At 37.3% G+C, this 13360-nt stretch overlaps 1 protein-coding gene across 1 annotated transcript; it reads right to left on the bottom strand.

Moving 5' to 3' along the window:
* Nucleotides 1-1951: 1951 nt before the first annotated feature.
* GTPBP10 (GTP-binding protein 10 (putative)) lies at nucleotides 1952-12748 on the bottom strand. The gene is made up of 9 exons (XM_009074791.1): nucleotides 12546-12748; nucleotides 12366-12457; nucleotides 11153-11297; nucleotides 8547-8620; nucleotides 7556-7608; nucleotides 4638-4745; nucleotides 4043-4120; nucleotides 2947-3070; nucleotides 1952-2189 (listed from the first exon to the last, which is right to left on the bottom strand). Exons 1-9 carry the CDS (start codon nucleotides 12683-12685, stop codon nucleotides 1975-1977), a joined length of 1029 nt encoding a protein of 342 aa, XP_009073039.1. The 5' UTR covers nucleotides 12686-12748; the 3' UTR covers nucleotides 1952-1974.
* Between the last annotated feature and the right edge of the window lie 612 nt (nucleotides 12749-13360).

Here is a 13360-nt window from a genome sequence, read left to right as displayed (position 1 = left end):
TCTATTCAAACTCCCAGGTCCCTTTCTAACCCCAAACACAGCAAAGTCTGAGGAAAATCAGAATAAGAAATGATACCAATGGTCAAAGAAATGTATGATAAGAAACCACACCTTTCTTCCCAGTGACTCTCTTAAGAAAACTCAAGGAAGCAGGGATTTTCCAGAATGGTCATGTGTTTTAGCCAAAGTCACATGACAAAGTGTAGCTACATAGTACTCTAGGAGGTGGGATGGACCTTACAGAGATCATCTAGTCCCAACCCTCCCTGCCATGGGCAGGGACACCTCCCCACTAGACCAGGTTGCTCAAGGCTCCATCCAGCCTGGCCTTGAACATTGCCAGGGTTGGGGCATCCACGACTTCCCTGGGCAACCTGTGCCAGCATCTCACCACCCTCACAGGAAAAAACTTCTTCCTAATATCTAACCTAAATTTCCCCTTCTTCAATTTGTACCCATTACCCCTTGTCCTGTCACTGCAGTTTCTAGCAAACAGTCCCTCTCTGGCTCCCCTGTAGCCCCTTCAGATACTGGAAGGCTATGAGGTCTCCATGCAGCCTTCTCTTCTCCAGGATGAACTTCCTCATCCTGTCCTCATAGGGGAGATGCTCCAGTCCTCTTATCAACTTCATGGCCTCCTCTGGACTTGCTCCAACTGTTCCATGTCCTTCTTACGTTGAGGGCACCAGAACTGTGTGCAGTATTCCAGGTGGGGTTTCATGAGAGCAGAGGGGGAGAATCACCTCCTTTGACCTGCTGGCCACACTATGTTTGATACAGCCCAGGATTTGTTTGGCTTTCTGAGCTGTGAGTGCACACTGCTGGGTCATGGGACCTTCAACACAGGTTACTGGTATTCAAGACATCTAGACTAGAAATTTACTCTCCCATAGCATAGTTGAGAAAGATCATATAGGATACCAGGAGATGACTTGTCAGGGAGGTGTCCCTGCCCATGGCAGGGAAGTTGGGACTAGATGATCTATAAGGCTCATTCCAACCCCTAAAATTCTATGATTCTATGATATCTCCATTTTATTGAAATCCTTTCCCAACAGCAAAGCCAGTGCTACAAATGCATATAAACAGAGCTCAATATACAAAATAAAACCAGACCAAACTGAAAATCCTTTGATGTATTCAGTCTTATTTTGCTCTGAAGTAGAAAGCACCCTGACAATAAAGGACTTCTAATTTATTTCTTTAGAGTAAAATAGAAGTGTGCCTTCTTGTATTACAAAATCTAGAATATTAACTATTTCCAAAAACATTTTGTTTTGTTGAAAAGCAGTAATTTTCTTCACCAAAAAGTAACATACACCCAACAATGCCATAGAAGGAGGGAACCACAAATTAAGCCCAGGACTTTGGCATCAGGATTTATACAATTATGAGGTCTACAGTAGGCAGGTGCAGGTGTAAAAAAATCCCTCCAACATTACACATCAGTCCTGCTTTTTGCGCTCCTACAAGTCACTTCCTTGCAGCCATTTATTGGTGTTTTCCTTTAAATCTTTAAAAAATAACAAAACCCTACAATCCAATGCCTGTCAAAGTAGCAGAACTGGTTCACTTTAGAACCACCAGACCCTCAAAAATCACTCCATCAGAAATTTCTTGGTATTTCTGATGCCCATAGCAGAAGATGTAGAGTGGCTGAACTTGCTCCTTTGCTACCCATGCAAGTTATATTCCCTCCATTCATCTAATTTGGCAAAAAATATTCCAGGGATCATCGGTTGTTAAACAGTGTTTTGAGTTGCACATACTTTGTTCTTTACTCCGTTGAGTCAGTAAGCAACATAAATCAGAAAAACCTGCTCTTTTACCCACTGTGCTCTACCCAAGTGCCTGAGGAACAAAGCAGAGGGAGCAGTGGTGTAGAGGGAACAACAGTTACATGGAAGGTCTGTATAGCAGTGGCTTCATGTACATTCTGAAAACACTAAAATGTGTTGGATCCATCCAGGAATGCTAGCTTCTATTCATTTGTTCCTCTTTGGAAGTTTGTAAAAGCAGTAGTTTCTTTTTCCGATATTCTTCATTCTCCTGCTCGGCTTCCTCATCTATGGATTTTCTTACACATGCTTTTAGTTCCTCAATTCCTTCTCCAGTATATGTAGATATAGGAATTACCTCTTTGAATTCAAGTGTATTTGCAGGAATCATTTCTTCCTCTAACAAGAAGTCTGAAAAATCATATTGGAAGAGTTAGTACAATCCCCAAATACAACATCACTACAAAGCCCAAAAAATCCCCTTAAATGTAGAAAATAAACTTTTATAAATTACTGCAATAAACATAACTGCAATTAATATACACATGTTCATTTCTTATTTAGGCTTTAAAAAAAATAAAGTCTCAGAAGACAAGCGCTAACATAGCAGTAACACCATCCTTCATGCCGTCTTGAGAAGATTCTGTACACTTCCATTGAGTACAAAGAAATCCCAAGTTGTATAATATAGACGAGAGATGGTCTTAAGCCTTTCTGATTCTTACATACTCCAGGAAACAGAAAGCAATTCTCCTCAATGTAACTGCAAAATTGAAGTAAACCTACATAGACCTGTCCAGAATTTTCATGTGTTTTGGCCAAAGTCACATGACAAAGTGTAGATACATCACTGTCTGTAATGTGCCCTTCAATACAGGTTACTGTTATTGAAGACACCTAGACTGGAAATTTACTCTCCCATAGCATAGTTGAGAAAGATTTTGTAGAACATCTCCATTTTATTGCAATCCTTCCCCAACAGCAAAGCCAATGGTGCAAATGCATACAAACAGAGCTCTAAATGCAGGAAGTGATTTTAAAACATATGTTCAGATAATAAATTTAATAGCTGACTTCAGTTTCAAAAAACTCCTTGCCAATGCAGAGTTACCCCTGATGAAATCTTACTACTACTTTTGTCAAAGGTTATTCTTGGAATTTCATTTACCTCGAGGATTCTGTAGTTGTTCCATAAGTTCATTCAAGTTATCCCTAGCACAAGGCAAATCCATTTTATTAATGGCAAGAAGTGCAGGCTTTGCTAGAAGTTCCTCTTTGTATAGCTCCAGTTCCTTAAAAGGAAAGTAAATTCTCCTTAAAAAGTATTGGTAGTTTAACAAGTGCTACTTCGATTTTATATCTCCTCTCATTTGTTTAATTGTCTAAATAGTTTTTCATGCCTAGGCAGCTGTGAGATTGACTCAGGTGCTTAAGTCTGATATATTAAAGCAGTCTGACAGAGGAAAATAATGTTCAGTGATTTTTTTTCTCCATGACAGATTTCAGGTGAACAGGCTAGCTCATTCTGGAACAGCCTCTTATAAAATAAATAACAGTTTAGGGGTTTTTTTTTTAGTGGCTTTTTTTTTTCTTCTGAGATCCACAAACACAAAATTAATTTCAAAAAAACTTCAGACCTATAAAATGTGTAAGAAAATTATTTGGAGAATTTTCTTAAACTTTTGAATGGACTCTGGTTAATATCAGAAAATCACAGCCATGAATAAACTAAAGATAAACTGCAAGAGCTGAAATTCAGAAGATTCATCAACTTAAGTAGCACAGTTAGAGAGAAATCAGCTGCTAAATTTGAAGTTACATAAAATGTATTATTTTAATCAGAAACATTGGTAAGAGATGGAAAAAGCAAAGCTGGGCCTGATGTCTCACCCCTGTTAGGCCATGCAGTAAGGGCATGAAGGCACATATTCAACCATACCCATGTATTTCAGCTTCCTAAAATGCCACCAGACTGGGGGATGGAAAATGATGTGTCTTGTTACCTTTACTTGACTGTAAGAAATATCCTGTATGCTGCACAGATTAATGAATGTTGTGATTAGTTACGTTGTGCCCAATATAAACTAGAGCAGTTTCATCTGGACAGGTAAAAACAAAGACTTCATAACTTCGGAGAATCCTAAATTTGTTAACTGGCCTTATATTGTAAATCCAGAACATCTGAATGTTTCTTGATCAAAATTGAACCTTTTCCTTAGCTCAATACATAACTACAACTATCAAACAGGAAGATGAGAACTTACCTTTGTTAGAAGCAATATAGTTTCAAAGGCTGTTCTGAACTGAGTCTTACCAGACAGTTGAAACCCAGAAATATCAACCTGAAAAAGGTGCATAAAATCAAGCTTTGTGATATTAAATGATGTTATAGTATCAAGGTATTCACCATCAATTACTTTGCAGTGAAATGTACATGCGTTTATTCCTGGGCAAATAACAGAGGGCAACTATACACCAAAGTTACATCACAGACACTGGAAGCACAAACTGGTTAGTTCTTATACAGTTTCTCAAAAGTCTGATTTTTAAATCTTATCTTTTTAAGGGGATCCTACAGAGAAAAAAGAAAAGAAAAAAATCACTCCAAGCTTCAGTTATGCTTGGAAGATCTCACTGCTCTAAATTAATTGGCAATTTTCAATGACAAATTCTATTTCAGGATTTCATTTATCATCAGTGTCTTGAGTGTTTCATTCTGTGAACAGTACTACAGCTGTATTTATCATAAAGCATGCAAATTACACGATTTCCTAAATTCCAACTAGACTGCAATTAAGATGCATTTTATTTACTTCACTGCCTTTGAGTTAAATAAACTGTAGATTTTATTTAACTTACAACTAAGAGAAGCTGTTTGGTTCTTTCTACATGTTTGAGAAATTTGTGGCCCATTCCTTTGTTTGCATGTGCACCCTCAATCAGTCCTGGGAGATCAGCTACTGAAATCTAGGAAAACAAAAGTTTCAAACAAAAGATTTCCAACACACAAAGCCAGAGATTTTAAACTATCAAGAACGATTATCATTCTACATAAACAAAAGAACCCAGACAAAGCAACATGCGTTGGCTGTTTGCATACACTTAGAATCTATCATCAGAAGCAAATTTAAACAGAATGACCTAGTGCTCCTCATGTTGCCCCTGTCTATTTATTTATAGCTGCTTGCAAAGTAGAAAACAGAGGGTAATATTACCTCAGCAGAGATGTTGCAAAATTTAGCTATTACCTGAGAATAAAACAGATTCTGAAAGGCAAGAAGATTAGGCTATCACATTCATATAGAATTCAAACTGCCACTGGAAAATAAAATAAAGTCTATTCCTTGTGACTACAGAGGATCATTACTCCAAAAACAAACACACTTAACATTGTTCCCAAGTGTGAGAAGCCATAAGAATTTGACTTCTTCTCTTCAGCTCAAATGGGATTTTGACTAGTCAATCAGCTTCCAGCCAGAGCCCAGCAAAGACTGCCACAAAGCACAGGGACTTTGTAATTTTCTCTGTTGGTTGAGAGGGTTATACACAGTTATGTTAGGGAAAGCAGAGACAGACTGAGAAAGGGCAGTGTAAAATCCCTAAATATCTACTCAGTATTTCACAGAAAGCTAAGACAGGTAGTGAAGTAAAGAGCAAAACTAGGGTCTTCATAACTATCTAATACCCACTTAGACAACAACTAGATTCAATGAAACAATGCCCCAAACCAGCATACAGTGAAATTCCAGTGTGCTACCTATTGCAGAAGGGGGCTCAGATATTCTGGTAGAATATCTAAATGCTTCTGCTAGTTTTCATGATCTGATACTAAGACCTGAAACCAAAGTAATTTTCAGATCCTTTACTTTTGTGTCTTTTCCAGGTAGCAATGATTGATGACACTAGGTAACTTGCATGTATTTTCTTTTTTATAATGTGCTAAAATAAAATAATCAAACTGCTACATATTTCTTTTAAAATATCAATGTTCTTTAAGGGAAAAAAATAAATGGGTGACTGTCCCTTCAGTGATACTGGAAAGACACCTTAATTATTGCTCTTAATCGCTTGTGTAATTTTGTTTTCAGCAGTTGCAATACTGAGAACTGAAGTACGTGCTCTTACTCACAGATGTTCCCTGTGATCACAACCTTTAGTCCCCTTGACTTCAGAAAAGAAGTATTGTGTCCATATAGTTCCTATATAGCACCCAACACTGTAGTATAAAAACCAAGGACTGCAGAAATGCTCAACTATAAGCATCATTGGCTATGACAAGAAACAGACTTCAGAAAAGAAAGCCAGGAGTGCAAGTAGTTCTCTTGTTGGAGAAAAGAGACCAGTAAGAGCAAGAGGTCCTCATTCATGGAAGCCAGTTAGTCTTCTGAAAAGGTAATGAAAAATCCTGGTATTTGCAACACAGCTTTCCAGGATAAACTGACCCAAACTAGCAGATAAAATGAATATACAAAAAAAATCTCCCTTAGACATGTGCATCTCTACCAGGAACCTGACAAACTAGACTTACTTCCTTTAATACACAGTTTTCTTAATGGTTGTTGAAGGTTTCAAGCATCAGCTACCGAATCTCCCTAAGATTATTGTTTCTGAAAGGGAAAACAGTTGTGCTTTGTCTTTTCATATCTGAGAGCTATGCTTTCCTGGTTAACTCATCTGAAACCCTTTTATGCATTTGCCTTTTATCTTGGAAGTGAAGAGTCCAGTGCTGCATGTATCATATACTTCAAAACCAGAATAAAAGCACATCAAAGAAGACTCAAGCTGGAGGAATGAAAATGTTTGCTGTAACCTTACATAAACTTGGGGTCCAAACTCTATTACTAAGAGTCTCATTTAGCATTAGCTTTCCCCTCAGTGGATACTGCAGAAAGCATTCCAGGCACAACACAATTATCTGACAGCTTTATCTGAAGAGGCTGGCTAGAACAGAGTTCACTAAAATTTAGGTGATATAGCAGTAGCTCCATCAGTCCTCCAGAGCTGGAGCCTACCACAAAAGGAAGTGAACACAGGTGCACTCTCCTGGCTGTTCAGGCAATCACTATCATGTCATACTATTTTAGTCTTTTATTAAAAACAAACAAAAGCCCCCAAAAGCCACCATCCAACAAAAACCCACAAACACAAACAACAAACCACAAAAGAAAGCTAGAGCAGCCAACCTAGAAAGCCATAAAGTTATGGTTATTTGGTTACATTCATGAAATTCCCTGTCATTTGCTATTGTAGGTCTGCAGCTATTGGACAAATCTGCCACTATTTACAATCCATTCTGAAAATGGCTCATTCAGTCCAGAGCTCTCTGTATAGACAATTTGAAGAAAATTTGCTTCTCTAAATAAAAATAACAGGCTAGTCTCTGAAACACTTCTTTTTTTCAAAGTACTAAGGTTAATAAGAATATACTAGGACACAGCAATCTCAATTCCATGAACAATTTCACACCTCTAAGATTATAAGGCAAGGTTAGAACCATAGAACGGAGACAAGGGAAAATGAGAAGCCATTTATTAAAGTGCTGTGAAATCAGTTCAATCTCATATTATTGTAGCTGGCTATAAAACTGTCTTCTTCTTACATCATAAAATAGTACTTTTTCCTCAACTCTAAGTCCATGTAATTGCATTTGATATGTACACATTATAGATACACATATGAAAATATCTACAAGATGCTGTTCTTTTTCTGAAATTATGTCAAGCAACATAACTAATCATTATATATAACAAACAACCAAAATGAACTTTCATACCAACCTGCTTATAATCCGCATACATGATCTTTCCTAGTTCAGGCTGAACTGTTGTAACTGTGACAAGGGAAAAAGAGGACAGGAAGACAACAAAACTGTTTTTAACATTTCAGAAAGTGTTAATGCTACAAAACATTTAAATGTTGTAGGACTTTCTCACGATATTTCAATTACACAAATGTTCAGCAGTAAAAAAAATAAGGAAAAGGAATAAAGAAAAAGCAAAATGAGAGACCACTCAAAAACCTCAGTGGTTCACCAAATTTTGTCTCTGTCTGGAGTTCTGTTTTTGTCACCCCAAAAAGGGAACAGTGAAGCTACTGAAGTCTCAGAAACAAAAATTATAATCCAGACTATGGAACAGTTTCCAAACAGGGAAAAATAATGACAGGCAAAGTGAGATAGGACTCTTCAAACTGAGGAAAAGGTTGTAGAGAATAGGAGTGGTGCAAGAAGGTCAGTAGGAATTACCAATACTTGCACTCTTGCTTTTTAATTAAAGAAGATCAGACAACTAATCGTGATTTACTGGTAGGAAAAAACCAATTAAAGTTTTCTGTCTATTTTACAGTGGATAGATTCAAACCCAAAACCTTCTCTGTTGCAAGAACAAGTGGCAGTTAATTCCAAAGAACTCAAGATGCTTATGCAAAGGAACTTGACAGTACATATTCAGTAGATTGAGGATATTACACACCACGGAGAGTCTCGGATGCAATAAAATGGGCTGAGACTAAAATAAATGTTAAACAGACCTTGCATGAACAGGTAGATATTGGATAAGCACTTATGAGGGTGTACACATGAAAAACTGAGGTGGTTAAAAGAACCTGACACTGAAACAGCAAGTATCTCTTTCAAGTATTTCTCCTAATTAAAACTCAGGCAACATGGTTTGCAGGTTTATAATAAAGAATAGGGGGTAACCAAGTCAGAGAAAAGACTTCTTGCTGTCATGAAATATTACCACTCTAAAACTAAGAGTGTGGACTTACATGGGTAATTTGCAATCTCGGGTTTGGCATGAGAAATCTTGCTTAACAATGATGATTTTCCAGCATTTGGAAACCTAGAAGGAAAAGTCAAGATTTATACACTGAATAAACACCCATGATTCCTGGATATTTTATTACCAAATGCTCTATATTACCTTATGTAAATTCAATGCTATCAACTCATTTTTGCTCTCATTAACTCAAGACTTGGGTTTTTGGGGTTTTTTTTTTTAAAAACCAACCAAACCCAGATCACTATGATTTATTTTTTGAAATCAAATCTGAACGGTTTTTCTAAATCCAACAATACTTCACAAGATGCAGGTGGGAGAGTTATGTAAATACAAGTGTAATAGATTTAAGGGAAATATTTCCAATTCACTCAGACAGGCATGACTGTCCGGGTCTACTCCAATTCAGCTTTCACATACTCTTGCTAATTTAGTAAATTACACTTACATTCTAAAAAGCTGTCATGCAATTATCAGTTGGATTTACAGTCTTTTGGCACACAAATCATGGTTCTTGAAAGTCTACAATTTAAGTACCAATGATATCTATGTTACAGTTTAGCTGACATAGCAAAGCAAACATAAACTCTGTGAGAGGCTTTGTGTATATAGACACACTAATGCAGAGTTTGTATATGTTTTTAGGGCAACAAAGTTGTATGAGGGATTCTGAAACTAGCACTAACCTGCTTTGTTACCAAGTAAACCAAAAAGAACACCAGGGAAGCCCTAGGAGCTGGTCTGTGCAGTCCTGACTTGCAACTTTTTCCTTTTACAAGGGATAGCTATACCTGCATACTACAACAGAAGTGCTCCTTAAGGGATATGTTAGCTTTTACAAAAGCTACTTCACAGAATACATCTACCCATTGAAATGGAAACCCAAGTCAAAACTGAAATTGTCTTGTTTTAAAGATTAACCTGAGCTGTAAAAGACAAAATAACCTTGATCCACGTCAAACTTGAATGCTGACATCACAGGATAGCCTACAGTCCTTATTCTTAGCACCTGCTCCAGAAAGACCACACAAGACTTATGTTCCAGTCAAATTCACAGACAGGTATTTGTCACAGTGTTTCAGTGCAACAGTGATCAAAGAAAACCGTGCCTACAGGCAACTGACCATTGGTCAAAAGACACAAAGGCCTATGTCCCACAGAAAACCATGCTCTGCTTGAATACATGCAGAACCATGGCCTGTTAACAAGCCTTAATAGCACTAAGGGCCTTTATAAGGGGATTGCACATGAATCTTTCTTTAAAAAAAAAAGAAGACCTAATGACTCTTGTTAAAACAGGAAAACTACTGAGAGCATTTTAAACATGCATTGATGTTGGAAGGTGCCTTGATGACATTCCAGAAGGTTACTCTGGTCATCTCCTACAGTGTTTCCACTTTGTTTCCACTGAGGTACAAGATATTCTTTGAAGTTTAAACCTAGACTAACACATCACAACCTGTACCCAAATCTGATGGGCCTTTCTCAGGTCTACATGTGTTTTAGCTGATCTAATAGCAAACCACTTGCAACCCTACTGAAGTAAAAATAACAAAGAGATCAAAGTACAAGCACAAACTATCAGAGGCTGATACATACTCTCAACAGGAAAATAACATGCTCCTCTAATTAACTGATAATGATTTTTTAAAATCCATTCTAAAGGGAAACTCTCAGCTAAAATACAAGCCAAAATGCAAGATCAAAGAAGCATCAGTGTCATAAAACTCCTGTTTTCATGCACGCCAAAACAAGAACAAAGTTGTCATGCTATTACTGAAAACCACTTGAAAATGATATAACTTTAGATAAATTTGATACTATTAGAATTATTTATAACAAGAAATTAAAGAAAAATGTCGCTAGAAAACCAAGCTGCCTTCAAGTTTCCATTCTTTAATGGTATATAGCAGTTAGACTATTTCCACCTCACACTCTCACCATTTCACATTTCCTATGTGTTTTATTAATAAAGACCACAGGGCTGATGTGTGTGTAGCAGATGCTGAGTAGGCCAATACTTTTAAAACTGTAGTTTGTTGAAGGCTTTCTCCAAATAAAACTATTATTAGCCTGCATTGTTATAAAGCAGCAACATTGAAATGCAAGTCCTACTGTTCTAGTTTTGTAATGACTTCCTTCCAACATTCCAAGCTGTTTATTTGGGAGAGTAGGCTACCTAGCCTTTGGAACACTCTTTAAAACTACTACTGAAAGGATCCACTTGAGCCAGTATTATAAAGTCAAAGATGCAATATGAATACTGTTCTTGACTCTGTTTTTCACTTCCTACTTCATAAATACTACCTAACAGCATTTTGGTAATCTCTGCAATTGCTCAATGCAATTATATTACTAATCATATATTATCCATGATTCGTGAAGCCCTTCACTCACAAAAGCATAACCAATACTTTCCAAATCTAAAAACTAATTTTAATAGGATTAAACTCAACCTGGTATTTGCAAACTGCAAATAATTTAAGTGGCAATGTACATGTACAGCTCATCCTCAAAACTCAAAATTTCTTTGAAATCTCATTTGACATTTTCTACTTTGTTTTCTAATATCAGTTTTCAAACTACAGTACTTACCCAACTAAGCCAATGTCTGCTATAAGTTTCAAATCAAGATGAACCATTCGCTTCTGACCTTTGCAAGGCAAAAAGTTTGTGGCCAAAGAGCCTCCAAGACCTCCGCGAGCTGCTAACCATCTGTCTCCAGCTGCATTAAGCTCTCCTGAAAATAAATTCAGTCATGAAAGAGCACAATTCTTTGCAGTAGTCCAGTTGTGATTTTCCACTTAAACATCTCCCATTACATGATAATTTTCTGTATGTTTTCTTGCAAGAACTGTGCCCTCAGGGTCATGGTGTTTGCTTTCTTTGGAAACAAACAACAGCACTCACACCCCAGCATTCTTCTGTCTCACAGTTAGTCACCTCAAGAAAAGTGCTAAGTACAGCCAGGCAAAGTATGGCCAAATTGGTGGTTCTGAAGCCTCCAATATTTAAATTCAAGACTACAAGGAAAAATCTGCATTGATTGAGATGTGGCTACGGGAAACTCTTCACATGTTCTGTATTTTTCCATTAAGATGCAGGCTATGTCTCCCTTAGGGTCAAAATAATTAAAAGGGGAAAAAAAAGGCAACACTTGGATACCTTTAGACACTGACATGCTACATCACAAACAATTCGTGCCATTTAGTTAAACATCCAAATCATGGTCATTTGTGAATTTAGTTTGAATTCTGAACAGTATAAGAAGAAAAACTGGTAAACTGTGAAGGAACCATTGAACACTCCAAGAGCACTGTATTTAAAGAGATCTTCCTGACTACTACCAAACACTAGTCTTTAAAAAAAGGGGGGAAAACTGGTATGTATTTTAAATAACCTGAAATGTTGATATTCAGCAAGGATCTTTACCTTTTAAGCATTGTCATAATTCAGCAAAGTTATAGGGACACTTAATTGGGTGTATGGAGACATAATTTATGAGGCCATGAATGGTCCTGTGGAGATCAGTATGGCTTTCAGCCTTTAATACTTCTTTGCAATGGCAATTTTCTTTCTCTGGCATGTAGTGACACAAACTAACTACTGCCAATTTCTGGAAGGTGTACTTGCTTTTCCAACAATTTCTACAGTGTATTTGTTTGTTGACTCTTTGTCCAAACAAAGACAAGCACACACATATTTTGGGAAACGAGGAACCTTAAAACATCCTAGTGTTAGAAATGTGCTAGATGTATCAATAAATGTGACAAATATTAGATACATTAAAACAAGCAAATGTGCTTACCAATCTGCTTGCCATCATCAGTAACAACTGAAATTCCAGGAGGCACGTGAACTTCACAATCTTTTCCTTTATCTCCTTTTAGAGCTTTAATACTGGGAGAAATTAAACCATGCTTCGTAACTTGACATTTTGCTTTCTGAAAAGATCGTATATAACAATTTTCACCAAATAGACTCTTACCTGCTGTTGGCTCCTGGTCCAGCTACAAATCGCTTGTGGGGATATCTCTCCTTAATGCTCTTCAAGGTAGTTCTTTCTCTGGCAATGAACCAGACATCACCACCTCTTCCTCCTTCCCCTCCCAGACGAGGATAACCCATTCCACCAGCTCCTCCTCTCACATAGACCCGTAAATCATCTATGAAGTTGCCATACTAATGAAACAAGAGTTTTGTATCCTCTCACATAGACCCGTAAATCATCTACGAAGTTGCCGTACTAATGAAACAAGAGTTTTGTAGCAATATTATGTTCTGCTTATGTTTTGCTTTGCAGAGATGCATGTAAAACTGCTGGGATAAAACTTTGCAATACAGGAAAGTACAGAAAACAGATCTGGGTTTTTTTTGTAAAACTGCTGGGATAAAACTTTGCAATAAAGGAAAGTACAGAAAACAGACCTGAGGTTTTTTTGCATATGTTTGACCTATCTTCTCTGGCAGCTAAATCCTGTGCAAACTGCTTGGATAGAACTTGGAAGGTAATAAAGGAAAATTCAGAAAACAGATCTGGGTTTTTTGGTATATGTTTGACATATCTTCTCTGGCAGCTACATCCTGTGTAAAGTGCTTAGATAGAACTTTGAAAGCAATAAAGGAAACTTCAGAAAATAAATGCGTAACCCTTCAAAGTAATTTTTTTACCTCCTGGCTTCTTGTCTTTTAGAAGGGGCAAACTGCTCTCCAGCAAAGTCACAGCACTCCCCTTAAGGAAAAGACCCAAGAGCTTGTTCCAAGTTCATAGAGCACAGACTCAAGCTCTGCCAGGGGAGGGTT

The sequence above is a fragment of the Acanthisitta chloris genome, unplaced genomic scaffold, assembly GCF_000695815.1.
Source record: "Acanthisitta chloris isolate BGI_N310 unplaced genomic scaffold, ASM69581v1 scaffold9385, whole genome shotgun sequence".
In the NCBI taxonomy this organism is placed as follows: Eukaryota; Metazoa; Chordata; class Aves; order Passeriformes; family Acanthisittidae; genus Acanthisitta; species Acanthisitta chloris.
This window is presented reverse-complemented; position numbering and strand designations above follow the sequence as displayed.